The sequence below is a fragment of the Hemicordylus capensis genome, chromosome 1 (assembly GCF_027244095.1).
Source record: "Hemicordylus capensis ecotype Gifberg chromosome 1, rHemCap1.1.pri, whole genome shotgun sequence".
Classification (NCBI taxonomy): domain Eukaryota; kingdom Metazoa; phylum Chordata; class Lepidosauria; order Squamata; family Cordylidae; genus Hemicordylus; species Hemicordylus capensis.
The window spans coordinates 229,584,965-229,602,445 of record NC_069657.1 but is presented as its reverse complement, the minus strand read 5'-3'; the positions used below and the strand labels follow the sequence as shown (position 1 = coordinate 229,602,445).

The window sequence follows — 17,481 nt, the reverse complement described above, 5'->3', positions numbered from 1 at the left end:
AGGCAAATTGGTTTATTGTGGTGTACATTTCAGAAGCTAGAACCTACTTTGTCAGATAAAGTTGTCTTCCAAGTGAGTAGATCTATATAAAGGTAAAGTTGTGCCGTTGAGTTGGTGTTGACTCTTGGCGACCACAGAGCCCTGTGGCTGTCTTTGTTAGAATACAGGAGAGGTTTGTCATTGCCATCTCCCGTGCAGTATGAGATGATGCCTTTCAGCACTTTCCTATACTGTTGCTGCTTGATGTAGCTGTGAAACATACCAGGGGGGATTCGAACCAGCAACCTCTTGCTCCCTAGGCAAGTTACTTCCTCGCTGCACCTTAAGAGTGTGTGTGTGTGTGTGTGTGTGTGTGTGTGTGTGTGTGTGTGTGTATATATATCGCCCCTTCACATATCTGACAAAATGAGTGTTGGTTTATGAGAGCTTATGTCACAATTAAAAATGTATTAGTCCTTCGAGTACTTTTTGTAGTTTTTACTGTACAGACTTCAGACTTCTCTGGAACGTATCAAACACTGGTTTGAAAATCTGTTCCTATTACTTCTCTTGTGAAATAATCATTTCAAGTTTTGATTATCTAAACAATATAAGCATTCACAACTAACTTTTGAAACAGACACACTTTGAACACACTCAACTGCTATACAAATGCTAATACTAATAATAGGCTGACATCCAGGTTAAATTACTCACAATCATGACAAACTTGCCCCATTAATTTCAATGGGACTACTCATGTGTAATATAGTCTGGGTGGCAGTTGCTGTTATTAAAAATGTACCCCATAAGGCTTGGCATCTTGTGGGCATCTGAAAAATCCATTAAAATGAATGGCCTTCATCAGCTTCACAAGGAAGTCCACTGCACCCTGAGGACTTGTTCACACATGATATTTGTGAAAAAGGCTTCGAGATAATCATGCTAATTAACTTTCACCACAAACGTCATGTGTGAACAAGTCCGCAGGGTGCAGTGTTCTTTATGAAGCTGATGAAAACCCTATTAATTTTAAAGGATTTGGCATACACCTACAACATATCAAGCTGTAAGAAATACATAGTCTAGCTGAAGATTTGAATGCACTGTAGTTCTAGTTCGCAGCATGAAACAGGCAACAGTTTCAAACAAACAAACAAACAACCCCCCCTCATACACGATGGCTATGGATGGATTCAGATTATTACTTTTTCCACTGTGTGGTGACCTCTTGTAATCGCTGTACAGCAGTATCTACAGAACAATTCGTAGAAAAAGCTCTCCAGATGAACAAGTTCCCTATCGACCCCACCATGTGATATATGTATGAATATATTCTACACATGATGGAAAAAATGGACTGTCAGAAACTACTCTGAAATAACAGAAATTCCATGAACACTTCAATTGCAAGTAACAATCACATAACAATTGTTGGCCTCTTAGCTGTACTTGTTTGCTCAGTAAAAGCTCATTGTAAGGATAAAAATACTGGTGTTCAGTTTGCTGCCTGCTTTGGTTTTTAGCACCTGCTGCATGAAAGGGCAATGTATATTGCTTCCATGCAAAATAATTATTGATCCTGTGTGATTTAACAGGCATATTCTGATTTGCCTAGGGAAACCTAAGAGAAATAAATCCCATTTTGAAAGCTTTTAAGCTGAAATATGTCACAGCCCTATGATGGTGGGACACAAGTAGATGAAAACCCATTTAAAAATCCTTGTTAGGGTTATTTCCCCCTACATGGTTACTACTGCCCATTAGAGATGTGCAAACAGGTTCGATGTTGAACAGGTTCGATACTGAACCTGTTCAGTCTGATGGTCCAATACTGAACAGAACTACCCCGGCCATTCGGGTGTGGGTGGGTTGCAATTCACCCCCTCCAGGGGGCTTCCCCAAGGCAGTGGGGTGTGTGTGTCTCTAGAGTTTTCCCTTCCCCCCGCTGGCCTCCGTTATGGTAAAAATCGCCAATTCTGGGTGGCTTTTGTCCCATTCCGGGCCTGCCTTGTATGGCAGTGGCAATTTTGGAGGTCGCCACACATGCCCAATGAGCCTCTGCATGGCCTGGGTCATGACTCCCCCCTGTGGCCTTGGAGAAGCCCCCCGGAGCGGGTGATTGCGACCCCCTCAACTGAACTGGGGGCGTTCGAGGGGGTGCAGAACCGAACTGGCCTGGTCCAGTTTGGGTCTAGTTTGAACTGAACTGGGCCAGCTGGTTTTGTGCACACCCCACTGCCTATGTTGGGAAAAGCATCTACACGGCAGGAGCATGCCTACTGAAGTGTCTATCTTGCCCTGATACGTAGTTGGTTTTTGTTTATTTGCATCAAATCCTCATTTGCTTGTAAAATGATTGTAAATGCATTGTCTGAATCAAGACCTCATTTACAGCAATGGCATTAGCACAGAATCAAAGGAAAATTCACATTTTAGCCTGCACATGATTTATTTGATTAGCACTTCAAGCATTAATTCATTGAAAAATTATCCAGTTTAAAAATGGATGTCCTTTAAGATGTCCTATTTTCTATTAATCCTACGACAGTTTTTATTTTAGTAAACTTCTTCTGAAGAGTTATTAAAGTAAATACGTGCTTTTATACAACACAGCTTTTGCAATACAATATCTGTTGTTGGATGATGAAGATTCTAGTATTACAGTCTCATTCAAACCTTCTATACTTTTTCTTCAGCATGATCATATCTGTGATTCTCTTACCTTAAATGAGTATGTGCATATAGCCAAAACAAACAAAAAAATTGGGAATGATCCCACTTTATATTACCTCTCAAATCATGTCTCAACTGATGATGTGGATCCTTGGAGTGATGTGGTATTTTTTTATTTGTTTGTTTATTACATTTATATACCACCCCATCCTTCCCCATCCAAATGGCTCTGGGCAGTGGTACACTATGTGTGCTCTTGATCCTTGCCCATCTTGGCTTATTAGATAGAATAGCCAGTTCAGGGCTTGCTGATGGGGAGATGGAATTGGTAAATGCTCCCTTAAGTGAAAATGTGGTCCCAGCAACTTTTAAGGAAGCAGCTGTGAAATCCTTTCTTAAGAAACTATCGACCTAATTATCACCCTGTTTCAAATTTGCCATATCTTGACAAGATGTTTGAATATGAGATGGTGACACACAATTCCAGGTATTCTTAGGTGAAACTGATTATTTAGATTTGGCCCACTCAGGCTTCCAGCCCAGTTTTGAACTAAAACTACCTTGGTCACCCTGGTCAATTACCTTCCTGGGTGATTGGAAGAGGGAGTGAGACCCTATTGATTATCCTGGACCTCTCAGTGGCTTTCAGCCTATTGACTACAATATCTCCTGAATTGCTTGGTTGGAGTATGACTGGGAAGAACTTTGTTGTGCTGATTCTATTCCCTGGTTCCAGAAGGTGGTGCTGGGGGACTGCTGTCCACCATGCTCTTTATTATACAGTTGCCACAAATTTCCATCTGGTGTCTCATGTTATTTAACTCCCCCTAAACTTTCTGGGGGAGGTAATCTGAACATTTGGGCTAGGGCGTCATCAGTTTGTGGATGACACCCAGCTCTATATCTCATTTCCATCTTCTGCTCTGAAAGAGGAAATGATGATTCTAAACTGGTGCTCCAGTGAACAATCTGACTGCTGCATTCTGGACCTCACTTTATGTGGGGCTACCTTTGAAAATAGTCTGGAAACTGCAATTGGCCCAGAATGCAGCACTGGAGCTGGCAAATTAGTGTATAACTTTAATTTGATATCATCTGCACTGGTTACCAATGTGTTTTTGTGCCCAATCCAAAAGTTAAGGCCTGGAACCAAAGTGTCTTAAAAATTGCCTCTATCTAATAATCTTTTTAAAATTATTATTATGTTATTTACACACAGTCCAGATATTGTTTTAGTACTTTAATTATCAGGCCCTTTCCAAGGGTCTAGGATAACTAAAGAAAAATTAAAGATATCGTTGTACTATTTGTGCTGTCCTGATGGTGGGGCGGAGGGGATATATAATATAATAATACCAAATCCAGTCAATAACATCTGGTAGACTGTGTGTAAATAGCATCATCAATAATAATAATAATAATAATAATAATAATAATAATAATAATAATATATTGCTTTTCAATATGAACCTTTACCTAGTTCATAGGTAATGAACTAGGTAATGAGGAAATGATTCACTTTCTCACAGGGGCTCACAATCTAAAAAGAAACAAGGGAGACACTTGCAGCAGCCACTGCAGAGATGCTACATTGGGCTGACTAGGGACAGTTACTTAGGAACATAGGAAGCTGCTATATACTGAGTCAGACTGGCAGCGTCTTCTTCAAGGTTGCAGGCAGGAATCTCTCTCAGCCCTATCTTGGAGAAGCCAGGGAGGGAACTTGGAACTTTCTGATGCTCTTCCCAGAGTGGCTCCATCCCCTTTCACCATCTTGCCTCTGAATGATTATTCCATTTTTTGTATCAGTATATATATACATTTGCACAACTAAGTGTCATTACAGGCAAAAACACAGAGGATGAAAAATAGATCAGTGAGATTACATTGTTTTTACATTATGAGAGTACAAAAAGGGAAAAAAGTAAAGCAGGCTATACTTGTTCGGCTTCCTTTGTTGTGCACATGATGATGTTTGTACTTTATAGGTATACCAAAAACCTGGCAAGATTTGGTGCCCTGGTTGCAGCTAAATGTGGCTTTTACTACTACTGCTACTACAAATATGTATATACCACTTATCAACACAAGTTCTCAAGACAGTTTACATAGAAAAATAATTAATAGATAAATATGATGGCTCCCTGTCCCAAAAGGGCTCACAATCTACAAGGCAGAAACCAGCAACAGCAACTGTTGAGGTGCTGTGCTGGGACTGAATTGGGCCAGTTGTTCTTCCCCTGCCAAATGTAAGAGACTCACCACTTTAAAAGGTGCCCCTTTGCTCAAGATTTGCTCAAAATCTACCATATGGTTATTTTCTGCATCTAAAAAGAAATAACACCAGAACAGATTCCCATCATATGCAGCCTGTTTTATTTTCTGGTAACTTACATCCAAGAGGGTTCCCCAAGAAAGTGATAAATTCTTCTAGATCCAGAGAAGACCAAATTACTAAGTTTACTTTGCTTGAGGAGAGCTCTGTTACAGCCCCAAATAGATTGTTTTGGTCCTTGGCATTAAGTTCTCTTTCTAAGATCAGACACTTTGTTAACAAACATTGGCATCTCATTCAGGATGTTCCCGGCTGTGGGATACATCCGTGTATAGGTTTCTGTAGTCCTTTAACTTGGCTGCCGAATTGGTTCGTTCAGATCAGGTGTAGTGGAAACAAAAGAAGTGTTTGATTGTTGGCCATAACAGATGTGGACATTGTTCATGTTGTCAACAATGCTTGCAAATTAAATCTTTTACCAATCCAGCTGATAACAAGAAATATGTGTTAAGGGATTTAACAAATTGTGGTACTCCATACATTGTGTACAGGCGTCCCTCGCCAACCACGACGGTTCAGTCATTTCTGGGGGCGAGGGACACCTGTGTATGATTTCTGAACACTAACGTTGAATTCGTGCTGGAAATATGGAAGCACCTTTGCCCGCACATTTTACAGCTATGCATCATATATCTTTGGTCTTGCATTTTTTTGCATTTGGAATTAATCAAGCCTCGTAGAATTAATCAAGCCTCCTAAAAGACAATATTTGGACCTTAGCATGAGAAGAATTTTGGATTACCACTTGGCACACAAAGTCTCCACTGGGATTGAATGAAAGAATGGATTTAAATTTGTTTCTATAGTGTTGTTTTGTAAACCTGTAGATTCTGTATGGGATTGCTCATGAGTAATTTGATTGATTTTGATAAACAGTGAGCCCTTTCTCACAATCGGTGAGAAAGGGCTATAGAGTCAGCAGGGAGAAAGCCTTAAAAAGTTCACCTCCCCACAGACGATCTGTTCCAGTTTTTTGGGCAGGTGGATTGCCTGCCCAGATGATTGCCAGTAGCTCAGAGGGTCGGGACACGTTGCCCTGACCCCTAGAACTCCCATAATGCACCGCACCAGGGCTGGCAGACAATCAGAAAAACGGGGTTAAGACAGTGCTCTTAACCCCATTTTAGAGGATGGCTTCAAGGCAGGTTTGCCACCAAGGCGCTGCTGGGATTGGGCATGATCCTGGCGGTTCTCACAAGGAGGCAAAACCGGGCTTGGCATCATCAGCCTGGTTTTGCCTATGCATGAGAACAGCCTCAATTAAACTTTATTGGATCGTGGGGGTTGGGGATGGAGGGAGATAAGTTTGGAAACATGTTTCTAGGGATTTAATTACTTATTCCTTTCTCTTTTAGATACAATTTTATCATTAAGATGAGGAATCCAGCTCTCTCTATTCTCTATTTTAAAACTGTAGCAATAGCAATAGCAATAGCACTTACATTTATATACCGCTCTATAGCCGAAGCTCTCTAAGCGGTTTACAATGATTTAGCATATTGCCCCCAACATTCTGGGTACTCATTTTACCGACCTCGGAAGGATGGAAGGCTGAGTCAACCTTGAGCCCCTGGTCAGGATCGAACTTGTAACCTTCTGGTTACAGGGCGGCAGTTTTTACCACTGCGCCACCAGGGGCTCAAGAACCATGTAGGTTGCTTTATGCTTCAGCGATCCTATGTTTCTGTATTTTTGAGTTTGTCCATTCACATAAAAATTGGTATATATTTGATCAAGTTGATAAAATGAGTTGCTATCCAGAAAACCTGCCATATTTATGTTATATATGTATCGACTATTCTTTGTATTTGCAGTATTTTGTAGTATGTACACAGATTTCTTTCTATATATTTGCTTGTATCCTGGTTTTTGATTGAGGTTCCAGCTTGTGGTTTACCTTTAATCTTTCCTGGAACCTTCTCCTCCTTTGTGGTTGAGATGGCAATGGAGCATCTCCAGTGTTTTGCATCCTGCAAGTTGCAGCTTTCGAACAAAAGCAGAGATTGCATCTTACAGTGCAAACCTTGCTCAACTGGTTTCAAGTTCCCTCCCTGACTTCTCCAAGATAGGGCTGAGAGAGATTCCTGCCTGCAACCTTGGAGAAGCTGCTGCCAGTCTGTGAAGACAATACTGAGCTAGATAGACCAATGGTCTGACTCAGTATATAGCAGCTTCCTATGTTCCTATGGCTCTCAAAAATATGGCCGACAAGTATGTCAAAGTTCAGGGGAATGGAACAGGCTGTGTGTGTAAGAAAATAATCCTCTATCTCACAGGGGCACACAATCTACAAAAACAAAAACAAAAACAAAAAAACCCAAGAGAGATATGAGCAACAGCTACGGGAGAGGCACTGTGATAGACTGAATGGGAACAATGGTTCCCCCCCTGCTAAAAATAAGACCCCCTGCCACTTTAAAATGTGCCTCTTTTGCTAGCAATTTTAGATAATTTGTTTAAGAAGGCAGGATAAACATTTTGAGAACAAAATGCATGTATGAATCACCTTGCTTTCTGGCTAAAAAGAACAGATTTGCATATATATAGAATACTATTACTCTGAATAGTATGTTGTCTTGTTCTGATCAATACAATACTATTTTGCTATTTTTTTTTAAAGTTGAGACACCATAATTCATTAGAATCTAATTGAAATTGTTGGCAGATTTGTAGCAGACTGTATGTTCCAATGAAAGTACTTCATTTGAATTATCCATGGATTATTTGAGTCCATGGATAATTTGAGTCCATGGATAATTAAATGGACCATGCAATTAATTTATAATTGAAATTTTATTAGCAGTGTTATGCTCTTCATTTTGTTGAAGTCGCCAGCAGATGGCTCCTTAACCTTTCTTATAGTGCTTTCAGTTATGGCACTGCATGAGAGTTGAGGCCTGTTATTCTGGACTGTTTAGCCTTTTTTTAGGGGGAGGGGGTGAGAGTTATGTAACACCAGTCTTTTTTGCCCTTTCTCAATTGTCATCAAAGGTATATCCTCCCGAGCTGTACACAGGTTGGGATCAGTGCTCCCTCTAATTTGTTTAATCAGTGAGTGGACTGGGTTTTCTCTGGGCAGCAGCATCAAGGCAGGGTGCGCACATGTGCATTATTATGTGCTACTATAGGTACAACACATACACACTCCCTCTCGTACTCTCCTTCCCTTCCCACCCCACACACCTCCTTGCGCGCGCGCGCACACACACACACACACACACTCCCTCTAGTACTCTCCTTCCATTGCCGCCCCACATAGCTGCTACAGTCACAGACCCTAACCCTCTAGTAAACTCCTTCCCTTCCCACCCCACACACCTCCCTCTATACATGCGCGCACACACCGTCCCTCTAGGCACACTCACACACCCTCCCTCTAGGTACCCTCCTTTCTGAGATATGAGCCACCGAGAGAGAAGGCCTCTGCAACTGCCTGAAAGGGTTTTGAAAGGAAGTTAAGTGCTGGAGCTTCTGGCAGAAGCCCCTCCCCCGGCTTTCCCATTGGACAAGGAAGCCTTAGCCCATAGGGAACGGTGGTGGGAGAAGGCAGAAGGGAAGGGAAGCTACTTCTCTGAGCTACTAAATGGGAGAACTGGCTCTCTGGCTTGCAAAAGCCAATTTCTTCACTCTGTCCACAGCAAGAGCTAACACAGCGGTGGCAGGGTGAAAGACTGCTGGCACTTCAAGCCACTACTGGAGCGCAGCGAGATTGCGTAGCTGAGGGAATCCTCTAAGGGGTGGGGGCTGGAATCTTGTGTGCATGCAGACGTGTTCACCCTAGAGGGAACTGTGGTTGGAACTGAAGTCTCTTTCTGACTCAAAGCAGAATGGCAATACAAACAGAAGTCTACTTGAAGTTTCGATGAGTGAGCAATTTGTACCCTTGAGACTATTCCTGACTTGGATTCCTAACTTGGTATTTGCAATGGGAGGACTGCAGGATCATGGCTGAATCAGCCAGACAACACTGCAAGCATTGTTTTATGGAGCAATCTTAACAGCACTCAGTCTGGATTTCACAGTTAACATGATCATTGGCCTCAGGACTGGGAATGGGCTCAGCCCTTCAGTGGTACATATTAGGGATCTGCATGAAACCAATTATGTGTTTTGTTTCAAGCTCGAAACAAAACGCAGATGGCCAAAACGTTTCGTCAAAATAGCGGCATACCTGGTTGTTTCGACGGAACAAACCTCGAAACATTTCAAGTGTTTCGGCCATAGGGAAAAATGGGAAAACTCAAAACACCCCATTGTTCTCCATGGGTAGGGACACCAAAGTAGGTTTGGTGGTAGGGCAAGAGGGGTGCTGCCTACCACCCATCCCACAAAATAATGCAGGCTATTTTAAACACATTTTTAACCTTTTCCCCAATCCCCCATAGGATCCTTGGGGAAAGGTTAAAAATGTGTTTAAAATCGCTTGCTTTCCCATTTCTTTTGTGCTTTGGATAGTAGGCAGCACCCATCCTGCCCTACCACCCAACCCACTTTGGTGTCCCTAGCAGCTACCATGGGGAACAGTGGGGTGTTTTGAACTTCCCCATTGTTCCCTATGGCTGGAATAAGCTGCACTCACAAAGTGTATGCACACAAGTTTTGGGTGACAATTTGAAACCCTGCCTTGAAAAGCACTGCAGAAGCACACAGTAAAAGGGAATCTGTTCCTCCCAACACAGAACACACATTTCAAACACAGTCCAAAAATGGTCAAAAAAGAATCAAGGAGCCAGAATCCACTGCCAGCCAGTGTCTGCGCTGCAGTAACATCATTGGCACAAGTTGCTCTCTCACACACAATTATGATTCCTTACTTCCTAGTAAGGAAGTAACAGCTACCATAGCAGCACCCTTAGCATAGCCTTAAGCCCAACTAGAGTAACCTCAGCCACATTTTGACTGAGTACACTTTGCAATGCAGATTGCAGAGCAAACCAGAGCAGAGAGTGAAGCACAAGTTAGTTTCAAGGCCAGACATGGAGCTCATCACAGCAAACACATATTACACACACACCTGCCACTGTCCATTTCTTGCCATAACACTATCTCACAAAGACAACAAACCACAACTTAAGGAAGACAGGCATCCATGTTCTGTCTTTGTCAATCAAAGGTCCAGCCAAACCAGATATTTATAGCAGCAATAGCACACCATATTATACTCACTATAATTTGTATGAAAACAAGCCAACCAAGAAGAAAGGCAATTGCAAGCCAGTTGGAAGCCAGTGCCAGAAAACCAATCAGCAAGCGGGGGAAAGGCCTCCAAAATGGGGCTCGAAACATCGAAACATTTCGAATAGAGGGGTTGTTTCCCCCCAAGCTCAAAACAGGCCCTTTATTTGTTTTGAGCTTGAGACACTTGAAAAGGCCTGTTTCAAGTTGAAACGTTTTGCACATCTCTTAGTACATACTGGACTGGGAAGACCTGTAGCTCAGTGGAAGAAAATCTCAGGTTCAATCATGCAGATTAATGCAGAAAATCTCAGGGTCACTCCCTTGTATCTCCAAGTAGGAGTGGGAAAGACTTCTGCCTCAAACCCTGGAGAGCCACTGACAGCCAGTGTAGACAATATTGAGCTAGATGGACCAATGGAGTGAAGTAGTATAACGCAGCTATCTATGTACTTTAAACTGTGATCTGAGATATGTGACAGAAGTTGCCATTTTGAAAACATCCTCCTCCATAAAAAACAAACCTTGCTTGTTTCTGCCAATTCAAAGGCCATGTGTTTACCCTTGGCAGTGTTTCAGTGCTCACCTACCCCCCTCTCCCTTTTATTTAAGGTGATCATCAGTTGCAAGTTTAGCCCTGCCCCTTCCATAATACTGGGATTGAGGGCAGTGCTGTAGATAGCCATTTCTAGCATCGCATTTGCAGCACTGCCACTACCACCATGGTAGAAGACTTTCTATCTGGCAGTAGCCTTTGTCTGCCATAGCTCTTTTAATCAGTTTTCTTGGGGCGTAATCCAGCCTAAAGTAAGCAGTTAAGTCCTCTTAATTTCATTGGGAGAGTTAAGCAAGTGCTTAAATCTTTCCCAATGAAGTTAATGGGACTTTAAAGTGCTTAATCTTTATTATTAATTACACATGCATTTTATGCAATTAATATTAACTAATAAGGATTATGTAAATACTCAATATTTACATAGTTAATATTAATTACACATATATTTTTCTGGCTTTTTATTCTTCTATATTATGAAATATGATTTCCTTTGTATCTAGAATACATTTTTATCGAACTTGTTCTCTGTCAGAGCTTTTAACTTTTAATAGTATTTACATTTTAAAAGATAGGAAAAATTATTCAAGCATTTAACATTTTAAATATATTAATCTCATATTTTCCATGACTGCTCAGTCATTTAAGCTATCTCTCATGAAATAATTGCCATCAGCCAATGGCTCATTTATGGATAAAAAGCTGCCTAATGGCCAGTCTCTGTGCCCTGGAGACTAATTTAAGTCAAATTTCTTCATTTGTAAAAGCAATTGGTAATCGGAACTTCTAAGTTACCTCACCCTCACTGCGAGCTATACTATGATACTTGCTAATTCTCATGGCTTAGCAAGGAAGGGTAAGCATGGCTTACCTGAACCACAGAGATGAGAGATGTCTACATTTGTGTCTGCTTTAGTTCTACATATTATGCCCCAAATCTATATTTTAATTGGCTTACTGTACTTGAAAAACCTTTGTATTACAAATACTTCCTCTGCCATGTGGAAAGCAAACATATAAACTATGTTGAAAGTGTATAATATAAAACATGTTGTGATGAGTAAGTCATTCAGTAGGTTGCTACACACACAGTATTAAGAAGAACAAAAGGAGGTGTGCTGCTGTGAACTAGGTACTTTTGCTTAGTTCTCCCTAAGGTGAGATGGGAGGTGGGGCGCAGTGGCAGAGTATCTGCTTTGCAAGCAGAAGGCCCTGGCATCTCCAGGTGAGGACTGGGAAAGAGCCCTCTCTGAAACCCCGGAGAGCTGTTGCCAGTCAGAGCAGACCTGATGGAATCAATGGTCTGACTCTGTATAAAGCAGGTTCCTATGTTCCTAGGTGGTAAATCTGAGTCTGAGCTGTACTACTTCAGAATACAGCTGGGGACTTGCATGACTGAATAACACACAAAAGCAACTCACTGCATAGATAAAACTAGACATCAGGGAGAAGACTAGGTTAGAACTTTTCTCCAAGACATGCTATTTGTCTATGTATTACATTTTCCCCCATGGGGGCAGAGTTATGCATCCTCCCTCTCTCTGCTGCTTCTCCCTTGAAAAAATGTTCATTCTCACTATTCAGCAAACATGGGGTTAGGAATGAATGCCTGTTAATGTAAAGTGTCAACAGGCATGTGGACAAAGGTGATCTCGTTGGCATAGTATACCTGGACTTCCAAAAAGCATTTGACAAAGTTCCCCACCAAAGGCTCTTGAGTAAACTTAGCAGTCATGGGATAAGGGGACAGGTTCATGAAAAAATGGACAGTTTTCACAAGGGAAGGTAGGGATGTGTATGGAACCAGCAGGGGCCAGTTCAAAGATGGCGGGATAACTTTAAGGGCAGGGGAGGGTGCATTCCCCCTCACGCTGCAGCATTTCTCCCACCGGCACTCTCTGTAAAACTGGTCCGGTGGGGCGGCAGCGTACCTCTCTGCTGCCCCGTCCTCTCCTCAGAACAGAAGTAACCCACGTGCATGTGGACGTCATACTCGTGCACATTGCGTTTGCTCATGTGCACGTTGGGCATGCACCAGGTTACTTCCGGTCACTCAGGAGAGGACAGGGCAGCAGGGAGGTATGCTGCTGCCCCGCCGGACCAGTTTTACAGAGAGCAGCAGTGGGGGAAACATGGTGGTAAGAACATAAGAACAGCCCTGCTGGATCAGGCTCAAGGCCCATCTAGTCCAGCATCCTGTTTCGCACAGTGGCCCACCAGATGCCGCTGGAAGCCACAGGCAGGAGTTGAGGGCATGCCCTCTCTCCTGCCATTGCTCCCCTGCAACTGGTACTCAGAGGCACACCCTTGAGGCTGGAGGTGGCCCACAGCCCTCTGACTAGTAGCCATTGATAGACTTCTCCTCCATGAAGTCATCCAAACCCCTCTTAAAGCCATCCAGGTTGTTGGCTGTCACCACATCCTGTGGCAGAGAGTTCCACAAGTGGTGGGGTAAGTGCACCCTCCCCTGCCCTTAAAGTTATCCCCCTGCCTTCGTACCGGCTGAACCCCCAAGTGTTCGGACCTGTTCAGTGGCCTGTAAAAGGGCCTCTGAACAGGTTTGTTCACATCCCTAATGGAGGGAAGTAAGAAGAGGATCTGTACTGGGACCAGTGCTCCTTAACATGTTCATAAATGATCTAGAAGTTGGAGTAACCAGCGAAGTGGCCAAATTTGCAGAGGACACTAAACTATTTAGGGTAGTGAAATCCAAAACAGATTGTGAGGAGCTCCAAAAGGATCTCTCCAAACCGGTTGAGAGGGTGACAAAATGGCAAATGTGGTTCAGTGTAAGCAAGTGTAAAGTGATGCATATTGGGGCAAAACCTGAAACTTCGCATACACATTGATGGAGTCTGATCTGTCAGTGACTGACCAGGATCTTGGGGTCCTGGTGGACAGCTCATTGGAAGTGCTAAGAACAATAGATCCCATGCTATGGATCATTAGGAAGGGGGCTGAAAATAACATTGCTAATATTACAATGCCCTTATAAAAATCTATGGTTTAGCCACATTTGGAGTACTGTGTACAGTTCTGGTCACTGTATCTTAAGAAGGACATTGGAGAACTGAAAAAAGTGTAGACGAGGGCAACCAAGATGATCCGGGGCCTGAAGCATCTTCCTTATGAGGCAAGACTACAGCATCTGGGGCTTTTCAGTTTGGAAAAGAGATTATTACAGGGAGACATGATAGAGGTGTATAAAATTATGCACAAAGTGAGAGAGAACTAGAACCAAGGGTTCCCATGAAACTGAAGGCCAGGAAATTTAGGACCGACAATAAGAAGTACTTTTCCCACACAGCGCATAATTAATCTATGGAATTTTCTGCCACGGGATGTGCTGATGGCTACTAGCTTGGATGGTTTTAAAAGGGGCTCAGACAAATTCATTGAGGGCAGGTCTATCAATGGCTATTAGGCCACCACCAGCCTCAGAGGCAAAGTGCCTCTAAATACCAGTTGCAGGGGAGCAAGAGCAGGAGAGAGCATGCCCTCTCCTCGTGCCTGTGGGCTTCTCAGAGGCATCTGGTGGGCCACTGTGTGAAACAGGATGCTGAACTAAATAGCCTTGGGCCTGATCCAGCAAGGCTGTTCTTATGTTCTTAAACTATAATTTCACTCAAAGAGTTTGGAAAAGGCTGCTGCAACATGGCAAGAGGAGTGGATTACCCAATGAAGCTAAGTTCTAAGCAGATGGGGAAGCAAAAGCACATAAACACCTCTAAACCATCTAATGGTGTGAGTTCTTAACTATAGTTAGCCTAAAACACAGTTTCACCTTATGTCTGAATGCACCCTCTGTCCTACCTTAACCACCATGTGAAGCATCAGTTGCAGACCAGTCTTTCCTGGGTATTTACCAGCAATGTTAGCAGCAGATAAATTGAAGAGGTTTGCTCCTGTTTCTGTGCAGAGAGCATGGATAAGCATCTTTTTCCCCACTCCAGCTGGCCCAGCCAGCAGCAAGGCTTTCACCAGAGGCGCTTTCTCATGCACAGACTGAGAACCTATGGAAGTAAAAAAGGGACAATTTTACTTTATGTTCCCATAAATATATGTATGAAGGGTGCTGCCTTTCAGTGATCGACAGCAGTGGTTCCCAAATTTTGGGGTTGGGAGATCTTGAGACTGAGAAAGTCTTCAGTCAGGGTGGCGTAGCAAGATTTGAAGATGAGCCCCATTGAAGCCCATCTGCCCCACCCCATTGCTGCCAGGTGCTCCCCTGCCTTTGCCACTGAAGGAGAGGCAAGAACTGGGCTGGGGGCAGGGGTAGCCTTCTCTCCGTCTGGCAGCTGGTTGGTCCCAAGGAAGCGGCACAGAGACTGCAAGTGCCGCATTCCTTTTGTCACCTGCCCTGTGTAGTGGGGAAGACAGGGAAGGACCCTCCTTCTTCACCTGCCTAGGTAGCTGAGTGTGCAGCCCAGCTCAAGCAGGCAGGCGGGAAGGGTGCTCTCTTGAGTGAGGCTTTGTAGTGCATCCAGCCTCCACCTTTGGCCTGCAGGGACTGCCCTAGGTAGTGGGGTGCTACCCCCTTTCTGCCCAGGCTCCATCCTGCCGGCTGACTTAAAGAGGCAGCAGCTGCTCCAGCCCAATGCCATCGCTGGCAGCTTCTATGGGCACCTCCAAGGCACTGACACCCAGCGAGGCTGCTTCTCAGTGAGAACAAGCAGCTCATAAAGGGGCCACCTAGTAATCATCGTTATTACGGTCCTAGACCAGCATAAGATAGTACAGAAAAGCACAATTAAAGGCAATTACAAAGCAGTATTGTCATCATGTTGCGTTAAAATTATTATGAAAATACTAATTAGACTAATTGTTATAAACCATAATTACTAAAAAAAGGCTACTCTAAAATTATAGATAAAACTATATAACTACTGCTGAAACATATTATGTAATCAGTATAAATCACTACATGTGGAACCATAAAACTATATTTTAAAATTATCTAATAATAAAAGCTATTGCATTATATGATATTTAGAAACTGCTACACTTGAAAAAGGGGGGGGCCATAAAATTATTAAAATTCTAATGTACATTCTGAAAAAGCGGTGACTGAAGCAGAGAGCATATAGGATGGGAGCGCTAGAAGACAGTGGTATAGACAGCAGTTCTAAGCTGTAGGGAGCTGATGCGAGGGGAAGAACTGGTCGTCATGGTCTGGTGGATCTAGCATGATGCCACGCAGAACCTGGTGGTGTTAAATGTGAAGGCCAGAACTTCATCTGAAAGCAGCAACTGGGTATAGATACGGTTTGGTCGACCTGGGTACTTGTGAAGCCACAGGGAAATAAACTTGGCCTGAACGTCTCTAAAAAAGGGGCAGAGGAGGAGTATATGTTCTGTGGTGTCTACCTCCCCAGTGTCACAGGGGTAAAGTCTTTCTGCCATTGGGATCTTTCTGTATTTGCCTTCCAGTACAGCTGAGGGGAGAGCACGTCCTTCTGTGGCTTGGGGTTTCCAGCTGCAACAGATACGTGGCGGGGGAGGCCGTGTATCTGAGGCTTTGGGGGAATAGGAAGGATGGGACCCTGCCTAGGTCAGCCTGGCACTCTGCGTCCTCTGTCTGATGGCTGTTTTCGCTTGCTCATGGCCCATAGCAAGTAGGAGAGGGAGAAAAGCCCATGAGCAGCAGTTTAGACCACATGGCCCTTTTCCAAGAAGACTGAAAACTGTCCTGTAAGGTCAGGGGGGCCATACCCTGAGGGTTGAGGGACAGTTTAATCTAGAGGTTAAGAATGAACAGCCACACTCTGGTCTCAACCTTAATCATGCCTGTTTCCAAATGTAGGGCAGCATTTGAGACACGAGGGACTTGGAAGGCCGCTCTTCGAAACTTGGACTGCACTCGCTTCAAAGGGTCAAGACTAGGGGGTGGGGTCCAGATTGGGCCCCATAGAGGAGTTGTGCTAGCGTCTTGGCCTCAAATATTTTGAGTGCAACAGGTATATTTTGTCCCCCTCTAGTCTGTAAGAATTTAAGTATAGTGGTGGAGGTCTTCTGGGCAGTGAGGGTAACATGGTCACAGTGGGCCTTTCTTGAGCCGGAGGCATGCAGCGCTACACAGGTGACCGTGCTTGATCTTGTGGCAGTTTATACTCCAGTGGTGGGTCTTGGGTCTTCTGGTGAAGGCCATAACTTTGGTTTCCGCCCCCCACCTCATTCTGGTTTGGGAAATGAGAGACTCAGTCTTGGCCGTAGAGACTGGTGGCCACCTGGGCAAGTCCTCCATATCCAGAAGAGGGTAGCCACCATCTACAGTGGGGTCTTTGTACAGCTTCTTAAAGTGCCTTTCCCAGAGCTCTGATGGGATATGGGTGGCTAACTGGGCCAAGCCATTGCCGGTGTGGTTGGTCATGATGTGCCAGAATAGAGCTGAGTCTGCTGGCCTGGATGAGCTGTGACCAAGTAGCCTTCACTGCCTCTCTCTTCTTGCATAACAGGAGGCTTTACAGACAGGACTTCTACCCTGAATATCCTTCGGGAGAGAGTGGGTGTGTTCACACACCAGCCAAATGTACCCCGAGGTCTCTTCAAGGTCCTTGGACCCACTCCACACACAAGCCTTGAGAATTCTAGCTTATCTCGAGGTATTTCCGGGTTTTAAAAATGATGGTTTTAAGATACTTTTTCTGAAAACACTGGAGTAAATAGGGAAAGACACTGATGTAGAATCATTAGCATGATAAGAAGTACTCTCTTTACAATTGGAGATGTAGCTCTTCAGTACTCGCTCCCTCTCCCCGCCCCC

General features: G+C 43.7%; 1 protein-coding gene across 6 annotated transcripts in view; it reads right to left on the bottom strand.

Annotated features, from left to right (window-relative positions):
- Positions 1 to 17,481, bottom strand: part of IQCA1 (IQ motif containing with AAA domain 1) — a 169,826-nt gene that overhangs the window by 14,537 nt on the left and 137,808 nt on the right. For all 6 annotated transcript variants that reach the window (XM_053283146.1, XM_053283149.1, XM_053283147.1 and 3 more), the window contains one exon: positions 14,532 to 14,731. In XM_053283146.1, coding sequence (XP_053139121.1) covers positions 14,532 to 14,731 — 200 coding nt within the window. The remainder of the gene's footprint in view (positions 1 to 14,531; positions 14,732 to 17,481) is intronic.